Here is a 24,026-nt window from a genome sequence, read left to right as displayed (position 1 = left end):
GATCTGTCCTCTGGAATTTTCCTTCGCAGAAGCCTCAGTGTAAAGTCTGCCGATCATGTCCTGTGGTGCAGTCGACCCAGCACCTGTTTCTGGACCTGCCTAAGGTAAGTGAGCTTTTCTCTCAACCTAGTTTTCAGGATGCCTCTTCTGTCCCCTCTGCCTTAGCCACAAATACTGAGAGCAGATTACTCTTTAAAGTTTTAAATTTCCATTAAGAATTGTACATACTATTGTCAAGAGATGAAATAGATTAAAGGGCACAAAGTGAAAGCCCCAGGCCCACTTGTGAGAGGCATTTACTACTCATTTTCCTTTGTGTCTGTTCAGAAACGTCATATGCATATAAAAGTATTTTTATGTCTCTCTTTTTTTTTTTTTTAAGGGATAGGTTCTCACTCTGTCACCTAAGCTGGAATGCAGTAGCATGATCATAGCTCACTGTAGCCTTGATCTCCTAGGACCAAGCAATCCTCTCACCTCAGCCTCCCAAGTACCATGCCTGACTGATTTTTTTTTTTGAGACAGAGTTTCGCTCTTGTTGTCCAGGCTGGTGTGCAATAGCGCAATCTTGGCTCACTGCAACCTTCGCCTCCTGGGTTCAAGCGATTCTTCTGCGTCAGCCTCCAGAATAGCTGGGATTACAGGCGCCCGCCACCATGCCCGGCTAATTTTTGTATTTTTAGTAGAGACAGGGTTTTGCCACGTTGACCAGGCTGGTCTCGAACTCCTGACCTCAGATGATCTGCCTGGCTCAGCCTCTCAAAGTGCTGGGATTACAGGTGTGAACCACCGCACTGGGCCACCTGACTAATTTTTAGAATGTTTTTGTAGAGATGGGTTCTTACTATGTTACCCAGGCTGGTGTCAAACTCTTGGGCTCAAGCAGTTCTCCTGCCTCTGCCTGCAAACGTGTTGGGATTACAGGCATGAGCAACTGTGTCCGGCATTGACCTGCTAATTTTTTTTTTTTTTGAGATGGAGCTTCTCTCTTGTTGCCCACACTGGAGTGCAATGGCATGGTCTCGGCTCACTGCAAACTCTGCCTCCCAGGTTCAAGCGATTCCTCTGTGTCAGCCTCCCAAGTAGCTGGGATTACAGGTGCCTGCCACCATGCCTGACTAATTTTTGTGTTTTTAGTAGAGAAGGGGTTTCACCATGTTGGCCAGGCTGGTCTTGAACTCCTGACCTCAGGTGATCCATCCACCTCGGCCTCCCAAAGTGCTGGGATTACAGGTGTGAGCCACCATGCCCAGCCTAATCTCCTTTTTAAAATATAGTGTTCCTCCTTCTGTACCCTGGGCTTGGAGAAAAAAAAAAAAATAGGCTGGGTGCAGTGGCTCATCATGCCTGTAATCCTAGCACTTTAGGAGGCTGAGGTGGGAGGATCTGTTGATGCCAGGAGTTGGAGACCAGCCCGGAAAACATAGTGAGACACTGTCTTTACAAAATAATTGAAAAATTAGCCGGGTATGGTGGTGCGATCCTGTAGTCTCAGCTATGCAAGAGGCTGAGGTGGGAGGATCATTTGAGCCCAGGAGTTTGAGGTTACAGTGAGCTGTGATTGTGCCACTACACTCCAGCCTGGGCAACAGAGTGAGACTCTATCTCTAAAGGTAAAAAAATTAACGGCCACATGCAGTGACTCACACCTATAATTCCATTACTTTGGGAGGCTGAGGCAGGAGGATTGCTTGAGCCCAGGGGTTTGAGACCAGCCTGAGCAACATGGCAAGACCCTGACTCTACAAACAGTGAAACAATTATCCTGGCCTGGGCGCAGTGGCTCACGCATTAATCCCAACACTTTGCAAGGCCTACCTAGGTGGGCGGATGACTTGAGCATAGGACTCTGAGACCAGCCTGGGCAACATGGTGAGACCCCATCTCTACAAAAAAAATACAAAAGTTAACTGGGTGTGGTTGTGAGCGGCTTTAGTCCCAGCTACTCAGGAGGCTGAGGTGGGAAGATCACCTGAGCCTGGGAAGGTTTGAGGCTGCAGTAAGCCGTGATTGAACCATTGCACTGCAGCTTGGGTGACAGACTGAGACTCTGTATCAAAAAAAAAAAAAAAAAGAAAAAAAAAATTAGCCAAATGTGGTGGTGCACATCTCTGGCCCCAGCTACTTGGGAGGCTAAGGTAGGAAGGTTGAGCCCAGAAGCTGGAAGCTATAGTGAGCCATGATTGCACCACTGCACTCCAGTCTGGGCAGCAAAGTGAGACCCTGTCTCAAAAATAAATAAATACATAAAATATAATAGTCCTCATGTTGGGTTTGTTGGGTGATTTCAGGCTATGCATTCTTGTTTGGAATACTACATAAATGACATTGTGTCCTTTTCAGAGGCACGTGATGGCCATCCCCTTCACTGGGAATCTTAATTTTGTTTGGTCAGGTGTTATTCAATTTGTCCACTGTGTAATTAATATTTTCCCCATTGCAACTTATGAGCAGTCTGGGAATACACTTTATTTTTTTCTTTTCTTGAGATAGAGTCCTGCTCTGTCGCCCAGACTGGAGTGCAGTGTTGTGATTTCAGCTCACTGCAACCTCCACCTCCCAGGTTCAGGCGATTCTCCTGTCTCAGCTTTCGAGTAGCTGGGATTACAGGCACATACCACCATGCCTGGCTCATTTTTGTATTTTTAATAGAGATGGGGTTTCACTGTGTTGGCCAGGCTGGTCCCAAACTTCTGACCTCAAATGATTCACCTGCCTTGGCCTCCCAAAGTGCTGGGATTACAGGTGTGAGCCACTGCGCCCAGCCTTGAGGGAATACACTTTAAGACCATGCAATACTTTGCTCTTCATGAACAAAATATTCCCTCTAAATGTAGCATTCATTGATCATTCTTACCTGAATCAATCTTTATTATGGTTATTTTCCAACTCTGCCACTACCCTCTATATTTATCCTTCTCCCTCCATTTATTTTTTAATTTCGTTAACTATTTATTATCAGTATAGACTCATGGATTCCTATTTTTTTCAATTTCTTATAATCCTTTCCTGTCCTAAATTTATTTTCACGTTCAAATTGTTACTTATTTCATCAGTAGGAACGTATTCAAGGTGGCTTGTCTGCTTTTGAGATCTCCTATCATTTTTTAAACACTTCCTTAATTTGTGGCATAAAAAGATACTCTAGGTTCATCTGCTTCAGCCTTGAAATCAACCATGTCACCAACCTTGAGTTTAATTTAGTAGGGAACAGTATTAGATACCGAAATCTAGGTAGTAGATGTGCTCATTGCTAATGGGTGTCTTTGCTACTAGGACATTTTATCAAAGAGAGTTGGTATTTGTTTTTTGTTGTTGTTGTTTGTTTGTTTTGAGACAGGGTCTCACTGTCACCTAGGCTGGAGTGCAGTGGAACTATTTTGGCTCACTGCAACCACCACCTCCAGGGTTCAAGCGATTCTCCTGCCTCAGCCTCCCGAGTAGCTGGGATTATAGGCACCTGCCACCACACCCAACTAATTTTTTTTGTATTTTTAGTAGAGACAGGGTTTCACCATGTTGGCCAGGCTGGTCTCCAACTCCTGACCTCAGGTGATCCGCCTGCCTTGGCCTCCCAAAGTGCTGGGATTACAGGCGTGAGCCATCGCGCCCGGCCAGTTGGTATTTATTTTAGGTTCACACGGACACCTGCAATTTCAGTCCATCCTCACAGAGTTCTTTGTCACTTTCTCTTATTTATTTCATATCTCTTATCTACCTTCTTCCACTGTAGGTGTTCTGGTTCTCAATAGGCATCAGCACATTTACTTATTAGCTCAGTCCTACAATACACCTAAAACAATTTCAGAATTGCTTTGCTGGTACATCTACAAAAAAAATAACCTATTGAAAAGAGTTTAGGATTTGTTGGCAATCCTGATTCCTCCCCTAGACTAAGGGTATATAGTCAAGTGTGTTCAAACAAAATTTTTTTCTAGAGACAGGGTCTCACTCTGTCACCCAGGCTGGAGTGCAGTGGCACAATCATAGCTCACTGCACCCTCAAACTCCCGGGCTCAAGTTATCCTTTTGCTTCAGTCTTCTGAGTTGTTAGGACTACAGGCGTGTACTACCATGCCTGGCTAATGAAAAAAAATGTGGGCGGGCATGGTGATTCACGCCTGTAATCCTAGCACTTTGGGAGGCCAAGGCAGGTGGATCACGAGGTCAATAGATCAAGACCATCCTGGCCAACATGGTGAAACCCCATCTCTACTAAAAATACAAAAATTAGCCAGGCGTGGTGGCACCCACCTGTAGTCCCAGCTACTCAGGAGGCTGAGGCAGGAGAATCACTTGAACCTGGAGGTGGGGAGGTTGCAGTAGCTGATATCGTGTCACTGTACTCCAGCCTGGGCAGCTGAGCGAGACTCCAGCTCAAAAAAATTTTTTTTTGGTTGGGCATGCCGGTTTACACCTGTAATCCCAATGCTTTGGGAGGCCAAGGCTGGAGGATTGCTTGAGCCTTGGAGTTTAAGACCAGCCTGGGCAACAGAGTGACACCCTACCTTAAAAAAAAAAAAAAAAAAAAAGAAAAAAATTTTTTTTTCTTTTTTGCACTTCCTCAGCTGGCCATGGTGGTTCATGCCTGTAATTCCAGCACTTTGGGAGGCTGAGGCAGGAGGATCGCTGGAAGCCAGGAGTTTGAGAGTAGCCTGGGCAACAAAGCAAGACCCTGTCTATATTTAAAAAAAAGAAAAAATTGGTTGGGCACGGTGGCTTATGCCTGTAATTCCAACTTCCAACATTTTGGGAGGCTGAGGCGGGAGAATTGCTTGACCCTAAGAGTTTGAGACCAGGGTGGGCAACTTGGTGAAACCCATCTCTACTAAAAATACAAAAATTAACCAGGTGTGATGGCACGTGCCTGTAGTGCCAGCTACTCAGGAGGCTGAGGTGGAAGGATCACTTAAGCCCGGGAGGTTGAGGCTGCAGTGAGCCATGATGTGCCACTGTACTCCAGCCTGGGTAACAGTGAGACCCTGATATGGACAAGATTAGCACATCCTCTGCACAAGAATGACATGCAAACTTGTGAAGTGTTCCGTATTTTTAAAAATTAAAAAAAAATTTTTTTTAAGGACAGGATTTTGCTGTGTTGCCCAGGATGGTCATGAACTCCTGCCCTCAAGTGGTCCTCCTGCGTCAGCCTTCAGAGTAGCTGGGACTACAGGCGCAAGCCACTGCCCCAGCTGTGTGTGAAAAATCTAGTTAAGGCTGGGCAGGGTGGCTCACAACTGTAGTCTCAGCCCTTTTGGAGGCTGAGGTGGGCAGATTGCTTGAACTCAGGAGTTCAAGACCAGCCTGGGCAATGTGGCAAAACCCTGTTTCTACAAAAATTACAAAAATTAGTCTGGCATGGTGGTGTGCACCTGTGGTCCCAGCTACTGGGGAGGTTGAGGTAGGAGGATTGCTTGAGCCCAGGAGGTTTAGGCTGCAGTGAGCTGTGATTATGATTGCACCACTGCACTCCAGTCTGGGCGACAGAGCAAGACTCTGTCTCCAAAAAAAACTTATATATTGCCAAATTGTGCTCCACAAAGGTTATATGTGTTTATCCTTATGCTAACCATATATGAGACTTTCCTAAATCAGCCCTCTGTCTTTCTCCGTTATCTCAGCTGGAGAAGCGACTGGAGGAGTGGTTGGGGAGGACATTGCCTGGCAGTGACTGGACACCCAATGCCCGGTTTATCATCCGTTCTTGGCTTCGGGATGGCCTCAAGCCACGCTGCATAACCCGAGACCTCAAATGGGGAACCCCTGTACCCTTAGAAGGTTTTAAAGACAAGGTAAAAACCCTTTTTTATTCATATCATTCAGCCTTGGTGTTGAAACCCTGGGCTAGCAGAATAGACTGCTGATTATGTCTTGTTTCAGTTTGAGACTAACATGTTTACCTCCTCCTGACCTCCAGGTATTCTATGTCTGGTTTGATGCCACTATTGGCTATCTGTCCATCACAGCCAACTACACAGACCAGTGGGAGAGATGGTGGAAGAACCCAGAGCAAGTGAGCAGTTCTTGGTTAGGCTGTGCCTGGGGAGGGTAGGTGGTAGGGCGTGGGTGTTAGGGTTGGGTGTCTGGTCTTCCTTGGGCCTTTGAAGAAGGTCTCAGGAAATCTCTCCTAACTACATTCCCCTAGGTGGACCTGTATCAGTTCATGGCCAAAGACAATGTTCCTTTCCATGGCTTAGTCTTTCCTTGCTCAGTCCTAGGAGCTGAGGATAACTATACCTTGGTCAGCCACATCATTGCTACAGGTAAGTACCCTGGAAGGCTACTGATGGGGTGTTCATAGGAAATGAGGGTTGAGGCAGTACTTGGAAAAAGATCTTGGAGAGCTGCTGTCTTGAGTTAGGAGTTGAGATTTGAGATGAAATAGGAAATAATTAAAATGAGAACTCAACCTGGAGAAACGAAACAAGAACCTAAAGAAAGCAAAAGTCCAAAGCTAAAACTCTGTAGTAGATATAAGCAAAGAGAAAAAAGGGCCAGAATGGATAGGAAGGGACTCCCAAAATCTGAGCATACCGGCCCCTTAAGGAGAAATGTTGCTAGACACCCATAGTTGAGGTTAGAAAGAGGAAAGAAGGAAGAGTTAGTGGGCTAGAGAGGGGAAGGATGTGATTTGAGCAGATGGTTCTCACTCATTCTCCTCTGTCCAGAGTACCTGAACTATGAGGATGGGAAATTCTCTAAGAGCCGGGGTGTGGGAGTGTTTGGGGACATGGCCCAGGACACGGGGATCCCTGCTGACATCTGGCGCTTCTATCTGCTGTACATTCGGCCTGAGGGCCAGGACAGTGCTTTCTCCTGGACGGACCTGCTGCTGAAGAATAATTCTGAGCTGCTTAACAACCTGGGCAACTTCATCAACAGGTAGGACTTGGTAAGGGGTCAGAGTTAGCAGTGAGCTGGGGTGGGGCTCATTTTCCCTCAGGAGATGGGAATGTGGAGAGAACTAGAAAATGGGCAGGAGGCTGTGAGGACAGTGTGGAAAGTTGATTTCTATTAATTGGCATCTGTTCCTAGCACATCCTAGGCTATGTATGTTTGATGGAACAGTTAGCTATAGAGATGTGATTTAGCAAAGTTGGTTTTAAAGTGGGTTTTTGTAAATTGTTTTCTTATTACTGTTCTTTGTAGAATTGAAGATGTATTCTCTCCTAGCAAAATAGTTCACCTGCAGATCATTGAAAAGTTTGGCTGAAGAAAGGGGTTATTTTGGTGTGGGGGTAGGAGGCTTCTGTGGGCTGGGCATGGTGGCTTACGTCTGTAATCCCAGCACTTTGGGAGGCTGAGGCAGGAGGATCACTTGAGGCTGGGAGTTCAAGACTTGCCTGACCAACATAATGAATCTGCCATCTCTACAGAAAGAATCAGCCAGGCATGGTGGCGCACACCTGTAGTCCCAGCCACTCAGGATGCTGAGGCGGGATGGTCTCTTGAGCTTGGGAGATTGAGGCTGCAGTGGAGCAGTACTCGTACCCCTACACTCCAGCCTTGGCAAAAGAGGGAGATCCTGTCTCAAAAAAAAAAAAAGGCTTCTGCTATACTCTTCAGAGTTTTTGTTACCTTAGGCTCCCATTCTATCGTTGGTGCCTATCTCAGCTCTTCTGCAATCTAAAGCAGTATCCTCCATAACTTAGGATTCTTTAGTCATGCTCTCTGAGCCCTGGACCCTTATAAGTCAGTCCTGCTACTCACTTTCAGCTTTGGTCATTAACCACATTTAATACATAGTCCTTACCTACAGGAGTTCGAGACCAGCCTGGCCAACCTGGTGAAACCCCGACTCCACTAAAAATACAAAAAGTAGCCGCGTGTGGTGGTGCACATCTGTAATCCCAGCTTCTCGAGAGGTTGAGGCAGGAGAATCACTTGAACCCGGGAGGCAAAGCTTGCAGTGAGCCAAGATCATGCCACTGTGCTCCAGCCTGGGCAACAGAGTGAGACTCCTCAAAAAAAAAAAAAAAAAAAAAAAAGTCCTTACCTAGAGTGTTTGTTTGATAGCAGTTAACACATATCCAGCTTGGTCATTTTGAATAATGACTTTTTTTTTTTTTGAGACGGAGTTTCTCTCTTGTTGCCCAGGCTGGAGTGCAATGGTGCAATCTTGGCTCACTGCAACCTCCGCCTCCCAGGTTCAAGCGATTCTTCTGCCTCAGTCTCCCTAGTAGCTGGGATTACAGGTGCACACCACCATGCCCGGCTAATTTTTTGTATTTTTAATAGAGACGAGGTTTCACCATGGCTAGGCTGGTCTTGAACTCCTGACCTCAGGTGATCTGCCCACCTCGGCCTCCCAGAGTGCTGGGATTTCAGGCATGAGCCACTGCACCTGGCCGAGTAATGACTTCTTAAAAATAAGAAGTACAGTTGTTTAACTTAATCAGGTTTATGTGCAGAGTCAGATTCTTAGGGGAGAGACAGAGTAAATAATTAACTAGTTAAGCCTTGTCTACTAGCTTGAGGGAGCCAGGAGTTACCTGTTCCAGGCAGGAATCCTGAGAGAATGTACGGCTGTGGAAATTGGGTCAAATTCTAACAAGGAGACTGGATAATAACTTCCCCTCTTTTTTCCACTTCTCCTTTCCTACTCTCAACCAAGAGCTGGGATGTTTGTGTCTAAGTTCTTTGGGGGCTGTGTGCCTGAGATGGTGCTTACCCCTGATGATCAGCGCCTGCTGGCCCATGTCACCCTGGAGCTCCAGCACTATCACCAGCTACTTGAGAAGGTTCGGTAAGTAACTGACACCTCCGTCTCATCTGCTGGCGTGTTGAGAGCCTCCTTGTATTGGTCTCTGTAGGACATTACACCTTGGCCTGCTTCCTCCCTTCCCAGGATCCGGGATGCCTTGCGCAGTATCCTCACCGTATCTCGACATGGCAACCAATATATTCAGGTGAATGAGCCCTGGAAGCGGATTAAAGGCAGTGAGGCTGACAGGTAGGTAAGCGGGGAGGGTTGGCTAAAGGCATAAAGTGGCTTGTAAGCTGTATCCTCCTGGAGGTCTTGACTAATATCTCTTCTTCCTCAGGCAACGGGCAGGAACAGTGACTGGCTTGGCAGTGAATATAGCTGCCTTGCTCTCTGTCATGCTTCAGCCTTACATGCCCACGGTTAGTGCCACAATCCAGGCCCAGCTGCAGCTCCCACTTCCGGCCTGCAGTATCCTGCTGACAAACTTCCTGTGTACCTTACCAGCAGGACACCAGATTGGCACAGTAGGTGGAAGAGCCAGCCTCTCTTAAAATTGATACTCTTGCCATGCAGCTTTTGGAGTGGGTGAGAGAAGACCTAACATCTCTCCAGTGTTACTTTGGTCATGGAACTCAAGTTTCTGATGTAAAGTCCTTGGTAGTTGTTCACAAATCCAGAATTATCTGTACATCTTCATTGTTCTTCATGCCAGAAACCAGAACCTGGTACACAAAACTAACTGGTAAACAGGTATTTGAAGAAACACTGTGATCACCTAGTCTCCATAATGCTAGCAGATAGTGGGCAGGGAAAATACAGGATAGCCATTTCCTCTTTGACACAAAATTTAAAAGTAAGTATATTGCTAAACTTCTGGATCAGCCTAGCATCCTTAGAGAGCTTAAAGAATCTTGACTCTAAATTATTTGGGGTTTCACAGGGAAAGCTACCACTAATTTCCTAAAATCAGCAGATATTAGCTCAGTGTTAAGCTCGTTCTTTCTAAAACACATCAGAGATTGGGGTTGGAGAGGTCATCTGTATAGTCTGGTAGAGTGTATCCAATCAGTAGATGATTCGGGAACTTTTTTTTACAGGTCAGTCCCTTGTTCCAAAAATTGGAAAATGACCAGATTGAAAGTTTAAGGCAGCGCTTTGGAGGGGGCCAGGTGAGAAAGCTAAAGGCTGTGCCCTCGCTCCACAACAGCCACAGCGTCACTTCCTTAATTTCCCTAAGTAGTCCTCACCCATCACTCTTTCCATCTTTTGGCCCTGCCGCTTCCTCACTTACAGTTTTTCTTTCCTGTCTTAGCTAGAAGAGACCTTCGACTTAAAGGTAATCACTTTCCCTCTGAGATGCTGTATAAAACTGGAGGTTAGGGGATATTTATGGTTGCTGGTGATAACTTTGTTGTTCTCCAGGCGAAAACGTCCCCGAAGCCAGCAGTTGTAGAGACTGTTACAACAGCCAGGCCACAGCAGATACAAGTGCTGATGGATGAAGTGACAAAACAAGTATGAAGCTTAAGCCCTGTGGGAGACTGGACAAGCTGAATCCTAAATAGATCTTTTTCTTGCCTCACTGTTACCTCCCCACCCCCCTTTATCTTAGGGAAACATTGTCCGAGAACTGAAAGCACAAAAGGCAGACAAGAACGAGGTTGCTGCGGAAGTGGCGAAACTCTTGGATCTAAAGAAACAGTTGGCTGTAGCTGAGGGGAAACCCCCTGAAGCTCCTAAAGGCAAGAAGAAAAAGTAAAAGACCTTGGCTCATAGAAAGTCACTTTAATAGATAGGGACAGTAATAAATAAATGTACAATCTCTATATACAAGCTGAGACCCTTTCCTTTTGTCTACTCCAAGCCTTCCCCCTGAATATGTGGGATTGAGGGTCACATCATTGGCACTAGTGACAGGGTGGTCAGTAGCCACTTCTGGGAAAGGTGGGTAGTGTGGCCCGAGTGGGGGACTGATGCTCCCAATTGTTCATGCTTGCTGCAGATTCACCATTCGGTCGATGAGAGCTCGGCGAGTCGCCTCTACTTCCCTGGTCAGGCGCTCGATTTCCTGCTTGAGCCGTTCATTCTCATCAGCTAGCTGTGCCACTTTCCTTTCATTCTCCTGTTCTTTCTCCTTCATGCGCTGCTTTCCAGCCCGGGCTGGGGAATGGCCACTCTGTTTCCGTTTCCTAGTTCTCCCTTGGTCTTCCTCCTCTTCCTCCTGAGCCAGGGAGCTCTGACTGGAATCTGGAGAGTGAGGGCTCTGGGAGGTGCTTGTGACCTCTGCTGGTTCTGGCTCTTCCTCAGTCAGCCAAGCCAGAGAAGCAGGGTCAAGAGTGGTGAAGATTTTTGATTCTTCCTTCAAGGAAATGAGGAAAGGGAACATAGATATTAGTTGAGAAGGGAAAGGTAACATCCCCCTTTAGCTTTAGGCCTAGCATTCTTACCTCTTCATTTCCAGGAGGTGAGACACAGGTACCCCCATTTTCATCTGAAGACAGGACCTCTTGCAGGTCCTCATACCAGGCTTCCAGCTCCCAGCTGGACAGTGTCCCGAAGGAGAAAGGCAATGACTCAGCTGCCATCTCTGCAGTTGGATCAGTCTGGAAAAGCACATTTGCAGGATAATGGGGAGTGGCTGGAACAAGCTCCATGTAGCAAACAGTCTATGCCACAGGTTGGCAAGCTGGTCTGATGCCTGTTTTTGTAGGTAAAGTTGTATTGGAATACAGCCACATCTGTTTATTTACGTATTGTTTATGGCTGCTTTGGTGCTACAGTGGCAGAGATGAAGAGTCATGCTAGAGACTATAGGACTCTTAACATCTAAAATATTTACTATCTTGCCCTTTAAAATTTTTGGGAAAGGGTAGGTTAAGTTTACCTGCTTTCAGGTGTGGTGATGTATGAAGATACACTTCCTTCTTGAACACTGTGGGCAACAAAGAGAAATGTCAGCCATTTTTGGAAGGGAGAGAGGCAACTTAGTTTTCTTTTCTTTTTCTTTTTCTTTTTGAGACGGAGCCTTGCTCTGTTGCCAGGCTGAAGTGCAGTGGTGCGATCTCCGCTCACTGCAACCTCTACCTCCTCAGTTCAAGCGATTCTTCTGCCTCAGCCTCCCGAGTAGCTGGGACTACAGACGCGTGCCACCATGCCCAGCTAATTTTTGTGTTTTTAGTAGAGACAGGGTTTCACTATGTTGGCCAGGATGGTCTCCATCTCTTGACCTTGTGATCCATCGCTTCCCAAAGTGCTGGGATTATAGGCATGAGCCACCGTGCTGGGCCTTTATTTTTCTTTTACCTCCAGCCTCCTACTGGTCCTTCCTTCCAGTCTTGTGGGGTATGCATACTTGGTCCCTGTAGCCATTTCCAAGGGCAGAAGAGGGCCTGAATTTATTTTTAGTTGCTGACATTTGTAGTCCTGGTTACATAATAGTAAAGTCCTGGCCAACTCAGCTTTCCTAAATTCAAAGCAGGCCTCAAATCTGCCAGGGTAAAGACTAAACTACAGGGAAGGGAACAAATCATAGCATTTTCCAAACTCCATTCCCACAGGGCTGACATCCTCCAAATGTACATTTCCAGTGTGGACCTCTTCCAGAACTTCCGACTCTGCTGTCTACTGCCTACTTGCCATTTCTTTTTCAATGTCTAATAGGCACCTAAGACTATGTGTAAAGGCAAACTCTTGCTGATTTTCCCCTTCCAAGGTTATCCCATCTCAGATGACAACTCTAGTTGCTTAAGCTAAAAACCTTGGTATCATCCTTCATTCCTCTTCTCTCACACCCTGCAATCCAAAGTACTAGCAAATTTTAACTCATTCCTTTTTTTTTGAGACGGGTCTCACTCTTTGAGATGGGTCTCACCCAGGCTGGAAGGCAGTGGCGCAATCGGCTCACTGCAACCTCCGCCTGCCGGGTTCAAGCGATTCTCCTGCCTCAGCCTCCTGAGTAGCTGGGATTACAGGCATGCACTACCATGCCCGGCTAATTTTTGTATTTTTAGTAAAGATGGGGTTTCACCATGTTGGCGAGGCTGGTCTTGAACTCCTGACCTCATGTGATCCACCCACCTCTGGTATCCCAAAGTGCTAGGATTACAGGCGTGAGCCACCATGCCCGGCCCTTAACTCATTCTTTAAAAATGAGTTTTTAAAACCTTTGCTTAGAAGAAGCTAAACACTTCTAATTCCATTGTTTACAACCTAGATCAATTCACCACCATCTCTAAATTACTGCAGAAACTTCCTGATTGCAGAAGGTCTTCCCATTTCTTCTTGCCACCCCTCCGTAACTCTATTCACCATACAGCAGCCTGAGTGAGCCTTTTAAAACAGGTCATTCCTCTGCTCAAAACCCTCCAATGACTTCCTATTTCATGTCAGGGAAGTCACTGGAGGGTTTTGAGCAGAGGAATTACCTAAGGTAATTCCTGTCCACCTGATGTAACACACTCTGACCTCCATCCTGAACATTCTCCATTCCTTTCTCTGCTTTAGCTTTCTCCATGGCACTTATATTTTGTTTACTGTAGGCCTCCCACTGAGATGATTTTTTCCTCTTGCTCAAGGATGTACCCTGAACCCCAAACTGTTTGGCACACAGGAGGTCCTCGTTAAGTATTTGTTAAGAATGAATGGATAAATTCCCCCCAGTCTCTCTTATAGGGAAGGGGTGGAGGCAGAGCGGCAGCTGCCGATCCCTAGGGGCTAGAGATGCAATATTGCCCAAAGTATTTCTCTGCAGGACTGTCCTCCCTGGGGAGCCCTCCCTTGCCTTCCAGTGTGTGGGACTTGGCTTTCATCAGCAGCGGAGCCTCAGGTCAGAAGGCTGCAGAGCCAAACGGGGCTGGCCTGATGCAATGGTTACACAGAGATTAGCTGGGAGACAGGACCGGGTTAAAGAGGGAGGGACTAATCCCGAGGGAAGGACAATACCCTGGGGAGACCCCAAATGGCCTCCCACACTTAAGAGATCCAGGCTGCTCTCTTGTGCGGGAGGCCCAGAGACCTCTACGGCAAAGGGAAAACACACCACTCCCTGTCCATCGGCACCCCTCCCAAAGGCTTGTGTCTCCTCATGGTTCCCCTATCCGCTGCAGGGTCCAGTAGCCCCAGCTACCGAGGTGGCCATGCTGACACCAGAGGCACTGAGACTGAGACAGAATTGGGGGTGGGGTAGGGAGAAGGCCGCTGGTGGCGAAGCGGCGGAAACGGCCTGAGCGATGGTCACCCAGTCTTAGAGCAGGGGTGTGTCCTGCTGCCCTGCCTCCTCCCGGACAGGCCTAACGATGTGACCTTAAGTTGGCTACGGGAGAAAATAAATTTCCCAAGGGCAGCCGAGGTCCCTTTGCCCAGCAGCACAGAGCAGGGCCCATGCTCTGGCTCCGGGCAGGGGTGGAGTGACGCTGTCGTCCGAAGCAATAGGGGTTTGTAAGCACCACTCCAGAATAAGGGACTCTCCCTATTCCTCTCTCGGACGGTCCCTAACTTCACTGTGGAGGAGTGAGGCCGATCCTAAAGAGCGGACGCCCCAACTTTGAGGAGACGGGAGGGTAAAGGGTAGATGGGAATCAGTACTCGCCTCTCTCCTCAGGTTCCAGCTCTGATTTTGGCTCTGTCGCTGCCACCCGCTCATCTTCAACATGATACGCTCAGTGCCTTAGACTTAAGCCTCTGACCTCGGGAGCGCCCAGCTGTAATCTTTTACCACGGCCTTGCCCTCCTCTCAGGGGCGGGACCCCAAAACCTACCAATCAGAAAGTGGCACGCCGGCATTGGCCCCGCCTCGTCCCTCGCATCCGCCACTCAGGAGCCCCGCGGCACCGCCCCCGTCGCTCCCTCTAGCTAGGGGGTCGACGTAGTGTCGGACCCGGAAGTGGCTTTGGGTCACGAGGCTTCACGGAGGAGGTGGGTGAGTCATGCGCGCGCGCGCGCGCGGAGGGGGACTGTAGCGGGGGGGAGGGGAGGAAAGGGGGGCGGGGATGATGCAATGTTTGGCAACCGGTGTCTGCACGCGCACGCGCAAGGGACAACGAGGGTGGTGGGAGGTGCGGAGGGTGGGGGAGAGGAGAGAGGGCGGGGCGCCAGCTCCCGGCGCCCAACGGCCCCAACGGCTATCAGCCTTGGTCAGCCCTCGTCGGTCCTGAGCCTCTTTACCGCTTGTCTCCCCCAGAAGCTGCTGTTCCGCCCACCTAGCTTTACCCGCCGTTTTACTCCCACTATAAGGGACTCCCATTTTCCTTGGCCCCTCCTAGCTAATGGGCACATAGACCTTTTGAACTTTTCTTTTGAAAGTTGGTATCCATCCACCGGGATTGTCGACATCTTGAGTCTTCTTAAAGAGGTCTCCTGGCCGGGCTCGGTGGCTTACGCCTGTAATCTCAGCACTTTGGGAGGCTGAGGAGAGCTGATCACTTGAGGTCAGGAGTTCGAGATCAGCCTGACCAACATGGTGAAACCCCGTCTCTACTAAAAATACAAAAATTAGCCGAGTGTGGTGATGCGCGCCTGTAATCCCAGCTACTCTGGAGGCTGAGGCAGGAGAAACGCTTGAACCCTGGAGGCGGATGTTGCAGTGACCGAGATCGCGCCACTGCACTCCAGCCTGGGTGACAGAGGGAGACTACGTTTCACCAAAAACAAAAAACAAACAAACAAAAAAACGGGGGTGGTTTCCTGTTCTAGCCCCGTAAATCTCCCAAAAGGGGCCGAGGTACTGGAATCCCTTGGTAGTCATTTTCCGCTTCTCTCAGAACAGCGCCCTTGACTTTTTTACCTTGTAGTTGCTAAGCCCTCAGCCTGCCAGAAGTCATGTATTTTGCCCAGTGGACCCGATTCTGTTTGGCCACCTCTTTTCCCCCACGGTACTCTTATGGCTTTCTCCAAGACCCTCTCTTGCTGTATCAGACAGCAAGTCCTGTGACTCCCTGTGTGAGGAGAGCGGCACAGGCCTGCCTCCTAGGTGTTCGGGTCGAGATTTACAGCGGAGTCTCATCCCGGGACGTGTGAGTGCACTTCAGCGCAGGACCGCCCTGGACTGGGGAGACCGGAGCCGCGATTTTAGCCTCAACTCCCCCTCACTTGCCAAGGGATCTTACCGCCCTTGTTTGTCAATTAAAGATAAGAGTTGTGAAGGTAAAATGAGAACCATGAACTGGGAGGCAACTTGAACAAAAGTAAAACGCACCACGCAGAATGCAAAGTATTTTTCTTGTGCCTTGAAAACAGAGGCCATGTGGTGGCCTGTTACATATCCTGTCATACCCTCATGGGGGCAGCCAGAGTTTAAGTAGAAACTGTCACAAGGCCGGTTGTGACTGGAGTGGTGTGGCAATGACAGGTCTTTGGTTAGGCTGCTCCGTTGCTCCACACCTCCATTTCCCCTCTGAAAATGGGGGTAGTGTGGAGGGTGGACCAGATGGTCTCTCCTGGCCTAAAGACAGACCAGGTTGTCAGTGACAGGCAGAGGTCATGTGACTTGACAGGCCGAGGTCGTGTTGTGACATGTTGACCTAGGGAGGCGGGTCAAGTCCCAGCACACTACCCGGGAAGCCTTTGGGGCGGGGCAGGGCAAGTCGCGACTTTCATCTTTCGGGGCCTGGCCCCTCCCGGACCTGGCATTCCTGGCTCCCGCAACAGACTGTGGCTTTGGAAGGGGCCCCTCCCTGAGGAGAGCTGGGATTGGCCACCAGTGGCCTGGGAAGAGGCGCAGATCCTTCCGCGGAGGGCGGGGGGGCCGCGTGGGGTGTTTGTTCTCTTGGGGATTAATGGGGGGTTGTGGGGGAGGGGTAGGCGCGCTCCCGCATGCGCACTGCGGCCCCTCCAGTTGGCTCGTCGCTGTCCGCTGGGCGGGGGCCCGGCCCCGCCCCTCTCCCGTCCGGGCAGCGGCGGAGGCGGCGGCGGCTGCGGCGGTGGCTGCGGCAGCAACGGCGGCGGCGGCGGCGGCAGCGGCAGCAGCCTGCGCAGTGCCTTCTGGGAACGGAATCCCCAGGGCTGCCCCTGGCCCCCATGGCGCATGCGCGGGAGGCCGCTCGGTGATCCGCGGCGGCGGCAGCGGCGCTTCCTGCTAGGACCGGCCGGGGCCGTACCGGAGGCTCGGGCTCCACCGACCCTCCTCCCACCCCCCTCCCACTCACCCTCTGGGCCGCGACTGCGCAGGGCGGGGCCGGCCGAACCATGGGCCGCGGTGAGTGCGGGGCCCGGCCCCCCCCCCCTGCCCCTCCCCCTCCCCCTCCCCTCCCCTGCTGTCCCTACCCTCTGCCCCCTCCGCGTCCTCTCGGCCCCTTTCCCCGGCCCCATCCCCACTCCCCCGCCCTCACCTGCCCCCGCCGCTTCTCCCTCTCACTGCCTGACTTCTGCCTTCCTCACCGCCCTCCCCTCAGTGCTTCGCCCACCCTCCGCCCGCCCTCTCCCCAAGTTCCTTCCTACTTCGTGCGCCTTCCCCTCCTCCTCAAGCTGAGGGAAGCAGTCTGGGTGACAGGGCGCCTTGTTATGAGAGGGAAAGTTTGGAAGCCGCCAGTGTGGGGTGGGAGCAATGGTGAGGCTGGGGAGGATACCTGCAGGTTGGAGGGGCTTCCCCTCCTATCGGAGGACAGGCTCTCTTGGAGATAATCGGAAGCCAGTGGAATAGGAGGTTCTGAATCCCTTTGCCTTAGGCTTGAGGGAAAATCAGGAGCTTCTCAGGATCCTGGGAGAAGACTGAGCTATGCTCCTCACCTCTTAAGACCCGAATGAACTAGATCAGCGATTGTCTGATGGAGCAGGCATGGGGGGAGTTCTGCTGGTACCACCCCAGCGGGCAGTTGCCTGGTGACCTGTGGGACAATCTGTACTTTTTATATCATCTTCCTGGGTAGAGAACAACCGGAGCCACTCTGGGAAACTTCCTAGTGGCCTAGCATTATGGGAATGTGCCCATACTCCTGGTTGAAGTCTTCTACTCCGAATGGACGGAGGCCTTGCCTTCATATGCCTAAGAATTGGGCTAGACTTTTTTGGTCCCAGGGAGCTGAGGTTCTGACCCTCTGGTCCCTAGAGACTGGGCTTGGAAAGGATGGTTGTAGACTAAGCCAGCAGATCCCCGAGATCTTTATAGGTGCTTGCCTCACATTGTTAAGGATCTTTCTCTTGAGAGGATGCTGGGCTGTGGTGCTCTTTAGAGTTGGGCAGACTCCTGACAGTCCCATCTCTCTACTTGCGTTGCAGGTGTGGGCTAAGCTGGTGGCCCCGGCTTTAGACTGGACCCCACAATGTTTGCAGAGATGTTCAGGTAGCTGTGGTGATACGGCAGAGGACTTCTCATTCTCCCTCCCAGCCCTCTGAGGGGTTCCCCTTGCTCCTCTGGGGCTTCCCCTGAGTTTTCTTGGGTCTCCCCACAACCTTTGCCTTCCTGGAGTCCTCTCTCAGGTACCTCGCCCAGTTTAATCCTCCTAGTGCCTACATGGATGTCTGTGTTATCAGGCACGCGGGAGCTGATTACACACAATGAATGGGGGCAATGAGAGCAGTGGAGCAGACAGAGCTGGGGGCCCTGTGGCCACATCTGTCCCCATCGGCTGGCAGCGCTGTGTGCGAGAGGGTGCTGTGCTCTACATCAGGTACGGATCTTCACAGGTCCCCAAGCTCTGCCACTCCAGTTGCCCGGGTTTTCTTTCTTCCGCTTCTTCTCTCAGCTCAACTCTCTGGTACCCGATTGCTCTCCTCTCTTCCCTTTCCTTCCTCAGCCTTTTTGCTTTCTGTAGCTCTGGGCCTTTGAATCCATTCTCCCTTTTTCTGTGTCTTCCCACATTCCTTATCCTCTGTTCTTCTAGGAGGATCTGTAACTTAAGCACTGTGCTTTAGGAGTATTGCCTGATTCACTGCCAGCTAACCCCATGTCCTCTGATCCTGTCCTCTCCCAGTCCAAGTGGCACAGAGCTGTCTTCCTTGGAGCAAACCCGGAGCTACCTCCTCAGCGATGGGACCTGCAAGTGCGGTCTGGAGTGTCCACTTAATGTCCCCAAGGTCAGAGTGGTGAGGGGCGCCTGAGAGTACAGAGATTAAAGTCTTAATGCAAATCACTGACTGAGGTAGCCCTTCTCACAGATTCCAGCCCCTCAGGGTCCCTGTCCTTGCTTTCCACCTTACAGGTTTTCAACTTTGACCCTTTGGCCCCGGTGACCCCGGGTGGGGCTGGGGTGGGGCCAGCATCAGAGGAGGACATGACCAAGCTGTGCAACCACCGGCGGAAAGCTGTTGCTATGGCAACTCTGTACCGCAGCATGGAGACCACCTGCTCACACTCTTCTCCTGGTGAGTCTTCTGCCACTTTACAGAAGACCGAGGAAAACCTAAGGGCTTGGAAGGCTGGTGGTGGGAGGAGTTCCATGAGAGGGAGCAAAGAGAAAGGGGAGTGGGTGGGGAGCTGCGTGTTGAGAGGAGGGCACAGGGAGGTTGGGAACTTGTGGGAGATGGGACTAGAGAAGACAAAAGCAAGTTTTTGGAAGGGGAGCCACAGGCTGACCCTTCATTTTTCATTTATTGCAGGAGAGGGAGCGAGCCCCCAAATGTTCCACACTGTGTCCCCAGGGCCCCCTTCTGCCCGCCCTCCCTGTCGAGTTCCTCCTACAACTCCACTTAATGGGGGTCCTGGCTCCCTTCCCCCAGAACCACCCTCAGTTTCCCAGGCCTTCCCCACTCTAGCAGGCCCTGGGGGGCTTTTCCCCGCAAGGCTTCCTGACCCAGTCCCTTCTGGGGGCAGTAGCAGCCCCCGTTTCCTCCCAAGGGGCAATGCCCCCTCTCCAGCCCCACCTCCTCCACCTGCTATCAGCCTCAATGCTCCCTCATACAACTGGGGAGCTGTCCTCAGATCCAGCCTGGTGCCCTCTGACCTGGGCTCTCCTCCGGCCTCTCATGCCTCCTCCTCACCACCTTCAGACCCTCCTCTCTTCCACTGTAGTGATGCCTTAACACCCCCTCCCCTGCCCCCGAGCAATAATCTCCCCGCCCACCCTGGTCCTGCCACTCAGCCACCAGTGTCTTCAGCCACTATGCACCTGCCCCTGGTCTTGGGGCCCCTGGGAGGGGCCCCCACAGTGGAGGGGCCTGGGGCACCCCCCTTCCTTGCTAGCAGCCTACTCTCTGCAGCGGCCAAGGCACAGCATCCCCCACTACCCCCTCCCAGCACTTTACAGGGCCGAAGGCCCCGTGCCCAGGCGCCCTCAGCTTCCCACTCCTCATCACTTCGTCCCTCTCAGCGTCGTCCCCGCAGACCCCCTACTGTATTTCGATTGCTAGAAGGGAGAGGCCCTCAAACCCCTAGACGGAGCCGTCCTCGGGCCCCTGCTCCTGTCCCCCAACCCTTTTCTCTCCCAGAGCCATCCCAACCAATTCTCCCTTCTGTGCTGTCCCTCCTGGGACTCCCCACCCCTGGCCCTTCCCACTCTGATGGAAGCTTTAACCTTTTGGGGTCAGATGCACACCTTCCTCCTCCCCCAACCCTCTCCTCAGGGAGCCCTCCCCAGCCCAGGCACCCCATCCAGCCCTCCCTGCCTGGGACCACCAGTGGCAGCCTCAGCAGTGTGCCAGGTATGTGAGTATTGTGGAGCCCTTCCTCATCCTGGCTGGAAAGAGGCAGTCAAGGCATTTAGGGGAATGTTCAGAGAGCTCTTTGAGGGTTTTCTGGGTTGGGGACAGGGAGGTTGGCTTCTTTGGATGATGGGAGAAAGGGCCTCCCTTGAGCTGAATTTCTCTCCTTTTTTACAGGTGCCCCTGCCCCACCAGCTGCCTCCAAAGCCCCAGTAGTCCCCAGCCCTGTGCTTCAAAGCCCATCCGAAGGGCTGGGGATGGGGGCAGGCCCAGCCTGCCCTTTGCCTCCCCTGGCTGGTGGAGAGGCTTTCCCTTTCCCCAGCCCTGAGCAGGGCCTGGCACTGAGTGGAGCTGGCTTCCCTGGGATGCTTGGGGCCTTGCCTCTCCCTCTGAGTCTGGGGCAGCCTCCACCTTCTCCATTGCTCAACCACAGTTTATTTGGTGTGCTGACTGGGGGAGGAGGACAACCTCCCCCCGAGCCCCTGCTACCCCCACCAGGAGGACCTGGTCCTCCCCTAGCCCCAGGAGAGCCTGAAGGGCCTTCGCTTTTGGTGGCTTCCTTGCTTCCTCCACCACCCTCAGACCTTCTTCCACCTCCTTCAGCACCTCCCAGCAACCTCCTTGCCTCTTTCCTGCCCCTGTTGGCTCTGGGCCCCACAGCTGGGGATGGGGAGGGATCTGCAGAGGGAGCCGGGGGTCCAAGTGGGGAGCCATTTTCAGGCTTGGGAGACCTGTCCCCCCTACTTTTTCCCCCACTTTCAGCCCCCCCTACCCTCATAGCTTTAAATTCTGCGCTGCTGGCTGCCAGCCTGGATCCCCCCTCGGGGACACCCCCCCAGGTGAGGATGGGGGTGAGTAGGTGGGACAGAACAAGATGTAGAATGAGAGATGGGAGCTGGGAATCAAAAGCTTTCAGTTTCATTCCTGAGCTCTTCCTTGGGGCCTTTGGGGAGGCCTTAGTTCTTGGCTGGGGGTAGGATGACTGCAAGAATTGGATCTGTATTTAATAAGCATGGCCTATCTCACTTGAGGCTTCAGTCAGATAGTGGATGTGAAAGCACTATAAATCTGTTGAGTATTTTACATGCGTAAGTGTTAGAATCATTCTTTTTTCTTAGCCCTGTGTCCTGAGTGCCCCCCAACCTGGACCACCTACCTCCAGTGTCACCACGGCAACTACTGACCCGGGGGCCTCCTCTCTGGGCAAGGCCCCCTCCAACTCAGGGAGACCCCCCCAACTCCTTAGCCCTCTGCTGGGTGCCAGCCTGCTGGGTGAGTCTGAGGGAGTGTGAATTCACACTCTTGGTGTGAAAAAGCAGGAGTAAAACTTGGGAGTAGTGGCCGAATAAATTGGGGAAGAAAGTCTTTGGCCACTGGATAAAGCCTAAAGAGAATAGTAGGGTCTGCTCAGCCTAATTGGTTTGCCTAGGGAGAGACCCCTGACTATAATTTCTCAACAGGTGATCTGTCTTCACTGACCAGCAGCCCTGGAGCCCTCCCCAGCCTGTTGCAGCCTCCTGGCCCTCTTCTCTCTGGCCAGTTGGGGCTGCAGCTCCTCCCTGGGGGGGGAGCTCCTCCACCCCTCTCAGAGGCTTCTAGTCCCCTGGCCTGCCTGCTACAGAGTCTCCAGGTGAGGGTGTGGGCATATATTTGTCAGGGAGATAGTTTTTTCTCAAACTGGAAATTTAGGGCTTTCTGAGTTATAGTAGAAGAGGGACTGTATTTGAGATTGACTGAGAACTTATTTTTTTGCCAGCAGATCCCTCCAGAGCAGCCAGAAGCCCCCTGTCTACCCCCTGAGAGCCCCGCCTCAGCCCTCGAACCAGAGCCTGCCAGGCCTCCCCTCAGTGCCTTAGCCCCACCCCATGGTTCTCCCGACCCCCCAGTCCCTGAGCTGCTCACTGGGAGGGGGTCAGGGAAACGGGGCCGGAGGGGAGGAGGGGGACTTAGGGGCATTAATGGTGAGGCCAGGCCAGCCCGGGGCCGAAAGCCTGGCAGCCGGCGGGAGCCTGGCCGACTGGCCCTCAAATGGGGGACACGTGGTGGCTTCAATGGACAAATGGAAAGGTCCCCAAGAAGAACCCACCATTGGCAGCATAATGGGGAGCTGGCTGAAGGGGGTGCTGAGCCCAAGGATCCACCCCCTCCCGGGCCCCATTCTGAGGACCTTAAGGTGAGTGCAGAGTGCTGGCGGTCTGGGCTCAGGGGCTCTGAGGAAAGGTTGGGGCTGTGGTGCCTTTTTCGAAATTTCCCACACACACAGTCCATCTTTTCTCAGGTGCCCCCGGGAGTAGTCAGAAAGTCTCGTCGTGGCCGTAGGAGAAAATACAAGTGAGTGTTGGGCCTACTATAGTGCTGGCCTTTGTCTACTTCTTTTTGGTTTGGACAGTTCTAATGTCCAAATCGTGGCTTGGTTTTCAAAAGGGCAGATTCTTACTTGAATATGAATAAGGATATTATGCCTTTACTATCCAAATGTAGAAAGTTTCCCACCCAAACTTCTGAAATTCACCTGGTGCTTGGGAGTTGTTCCTGATCATCTGTGCCCCTTATTGCAGCCCTACCCGGAACAGCAATAGCTCCCGCCAGGATATTACCTTGGAACCCAGCCCTACAGCCCGAGTAAGTATGTGTTTGGGTAGGTGGGTGTATGGGTAGGGTGTAAGGGATGAGGCAGCAGGAGGAAAGGAGAGTTAGAAGGAGTGGGGAGAAAAGAAGACTTCCTGATACCTAGCAATTGACTACTTCTATCAACTTCCCCTCTGGTATTAGGCGGCTGTCCCTCTGCCTCCCCGGGCCCGCCCTGGCCGTCCTGCCAAAAACAAGAGGAGGAAACTGGCCCCATAGCAGCCATACCTGGAGCTGGATCTGACCCTGACTGGGGAGAGCTGAGTGCTGAGCCTTGGGAGCCCCTGCCAGCCACCTGCACCTGTGGACAGTGGGTGGGGGCACTACTCCCCACTCAGAGCACAAATGCAACTGCTTCCCCTACAATCCCATCCTGAGCCATTGCAGGGGGCAGGGAAGTTCACCCCCCCCCCCCCGAAGCCATGTCACTGAAAAGGCCTGGGGGGGATGGTATATGGCCCTTTCCCCACCAGGCGCTAAGGGGAACACCCCCTTCCCCAGGTCTTTTATTTGTTTAAGTTATTTTTGCACAAATGACTCTTTTATATTTAATTCGATTTCATTGCTTCCCTTCTTAAAGCCAACAGGCTCAGTTTACAAACCTGTGAGCTACTGTTGGCTGCTGCCCTCCTTCCCAGTAAAAGGTACAAAGCAATAAGCATCATGCATCCTCCCCTTACCCCTCCAAAACCCCTCTGCCTCTGGCTCAGGTTGCTCAAAGCACAGATCCCCTCTTACCCCGTCCCCAGGTTTGAAACACATAGCCTCATTTCAAGGTGTAGCCAGGTTCCCCCGACTTTCCTCTGGGATATAAAAAAGGGGGTAAGGGGGCAAAGAGAGCCCTCTGGGCCTCTCCTCCCATACACACTACACTGCCCCTTCTCCCCCCATCAAAACGCTCAGAGACGTTGTGATGATGCGACTGAGGATTATGCAACGTGGTCCAACCGGAGCGGCCAGCATGACCAGCTGTCCAGGGGCTGCCTCCTGCCTTTTCTTTTGTAAAGACAAGACCCTTGGGAGTTTTAATTCTGTTTTGTACTTGCCCTGTGGGGCCTCCACTGCTTTTCTATGGGAGACACTCTTAATTTAACAGATGAGAATATTTTGAAACTCTGGC

The 24,026-nt window shown here is 51.5% G+C and overlaps 4 protein-coding genes and 1 pseudogene across 15 annotated transcripts in view; 3 read left to right on the top strand and 2 right to left on the bottom strand.

Moving 5' to 3' along the window:
• MARS1 (methionyl-tRNA synthetase 1) overlaps positions 1-10,481 on the top strand; it is a 26,911-nt gene extending 16,430 nt beyond the window's left edge. Inside the window, exons 11-22 of one of the 2 annotated variants that reach the window (XM_032173265.2) lie at positions 30-104; positions 5,622-5,792; positions 5,918-6,013; positions 6,146-6,263; positions 6,669-6,882; positions 8,615-8,746; positions 8,849-8,953; positions 9,045-9,231; positions 9,805-9,876; positions 10,020-10,043; positions 10,130-10,222; positions 10,320-10,481. In XM_032173265.2, the coding sequence (XP_032029156.1) occupies positions 30-104; positions 5,622-5,792; positions 5,918-6,013; positions 6,146-6,263; positions 6,669-6,882; positions 8,615-8,746; positions 8,849-8,953; positions 9,045-9,231; positions 9,805-9,876; positions 10,020-10,043; positions 10,130-10,222; positions 10,320-10,466 (1,434 nt within the window). In that variant the 3' untranslated portion in view covers positions 10,467-10,481. The remainder of the gene's footprint in view (positions 1-29; positions 105-5,621; positions 5,793-5,917; positions 6,014-6,145; positions 6,264-6,668; positions 6,883-8,614; positions 8,747-8,848; positions 8,954-9,044; positions 9,232-9,804; positions 9,877-10,019; positions 10,044-10,129; positions 10,223-10,319) is intronic. The other variant, XM_032173266.2, reaches the window with a different exon arrangement.
• LOC116481309 (U6 spliceosomal RNA) lies at positions 4,956-5,054 on the top strand (annotated as a pseudogene).
• Positions 10,478-11,361, bottom strand: DDIT3 (DNA damage inducible transcript 3). Its single transcript, XM_058426236.1, has 2 exons — positions 11,155-11,361; positions 10,478-11,066 (listed from the first exon to the last, which is right to left on the bottom strand). The coding sequence occupies exons 1-2, from the start codon at positions 11,359-11,361 to the stop codon at positions 10,695-10,697; spliced, it is 579 nt and encodes a 192-aa protein (XP_058282219.1). The 3' UTR covers positions 10,478-10,694.
• Positions 11,220-14,371, bottom strand: LOC131380648 (DDIT3 upstream open reading frame protein). 2 transcript variants are annotated; one of them, XM_032173276.2, is made up of 3 exons: positions 14,295-14,371; positions 11,592-11,639; positions 11,220-11,310 (listed from the first exon to the last, which is right to left on the bottom strand). In XM_032173276.2, exons 1-2 carry the CDS (start codon positions 14,355-14,357, stop codon positions 11,598-11,600), a joined length of 105 nt encoding a protein of 34 aa, XP_032029167.2. In that variant the 5' UTR covers positions 14,358-14,371; the 3' UTR covers positions 11,220-11,310; positions 11,592-11,597. The 2 variants fall into 2 exon arrangements, with proteins under 2 accessions (XP_032029167.2, XP_032029165.2); XM_032173274.2 differs by lacking the exon at positions 11,220-11,310 and adding an exon at positions 11,385-11,405 and having other exon boundaries at positions 14,295-14,357.
• A 151-nt stretch (positions 14,372-14,522) lies between these two features.
• On the top strand, positions 14,523-24,024 carry MBD6 (methyl-CpG binding domain protein 6). 10 transcript variants are annotated; one of them, XR_009209243.1, is made up of 15 exons: positions 16,739-16,898; positions 17,918-17,981; positions 18,173-18,309; positions 18,613-18,715; positions 18,841-19,003; positions 19,238-20,278; positions 20,456-21,117; positions 21,397-21,550; positions 21,739-21,908; positions 22,035-22,451; positions 22,557-22,609; positions 22,837-22,900; positions 23,051-23,220; positions 23,487-23,550; positions 23,810-24,024. XR_009209243.1 is itself a non-coding variant. In XM_032173259.2 (13 exons), the coding sequence occupies exons 3-13, from the start codon at positions 18,197-18,199 to the stop codon at positions 23,123-23,125; spliced, it is 3,015 nt and encodes a 1,004-aa protein (XP_032029150.1). In that variant the 5' UTR covers positions 14,523-14,620; positions 17,918-17,981; positions 18,173-18,196; the 3' UTR covers positions 23,126-24,024. The 10 variants fall into 10 exon arrangements, 6 of the variants coding, with proteins under 6 accessions (XP_032029150.1, XP_058282210.1, XP_058282211.1 ...); XR_004251377.2 differs by lacking the exon at positions 23,487-23,550; XR_009209241.1 differs by having other exon boundaries at positions 23,487-24,024.
• The last annotated feature ends 2 nt before the right edge of the window (positions 24,025-24,026 follow it).

Source organism: Hylobates moloch, unplaced genomic scaffold, assembly GCF_009828535.3.
Source record: "Hylobates moloch isolate HMO894 unplaced genomic scaffold, HMol_V3 SCAFFOLD_13, whole genome shotgun sequence".
Taxonomy (NCBI): domain Eukaryota; kingdom Metazoa; phylum Chordata; class Mammalia; order Primates; family Hylobatidae; genus Hylobates; species Hylobates moloch.
This window is presented reverse-complemented; position numbering and strand designations above follow the sequence as displayed.

What these genes read in the sequence shown, in the direction of transcription:
- DDIT3 (XM_058426236.1), bottom strand. Translation starts at nt 11,361, where the DNA reads ATGGAGCTTGTTCCAGCCACTCCCCATTATCCTGCAAATGTGCTTTTC. An exon ending in CACCTCCTGGAAATGAAGAG is followed by an intron (nt 11,067 to 11,154) that starts GTAAGAATGCTA and finishes ATTTCCTTGAAG; the next exon opens with GAAGAATCAAAAATCTTCAC.
- LOC131380648 (XM_032173276.2), bottom strand. Translation starts at nt 14,357, where the DNA reads ATGTTGAAGATGAGCGGGTGGCAGCGACAGAGCCAAAATCAGAGCTGG. An exon ending in GCTGGAACCTGAGGAGAGAG is followed by an intron (nt 11,640 to 14,294) that starts GCGAGTACTGAT and finishes TGTTGCCCACAG; the next exon opens with TGTTCAAGAAGGAAGTGTAT.
- MBD6 (XM_032173259.2), top strand. Translation starts at nt 18,197, where the DNA reads ATGAATGGGGGCAATGAGAGCAGTGGAGCAGACAGAGCTGGGGGCCCT. An exon ending in CCTCGGGGACACCCCCCCAG is followed by an intron (nt 21,118 to 21,396) that starts GTGAGGATGGGG and finishes CTTTTTTCTTAG; the next exon opens with CCCTGTGTCCTGAGTGCCCC. An exon ending in GCCTGCTACAGAGTCTCCAG is followed by an intron (nt 21,909 to 22,034) that starts GTGAGGGTGTGG and finishes TTTTTTTGCCAG; the next exon opens with CAGATCCCTCCAGAGCAGCC.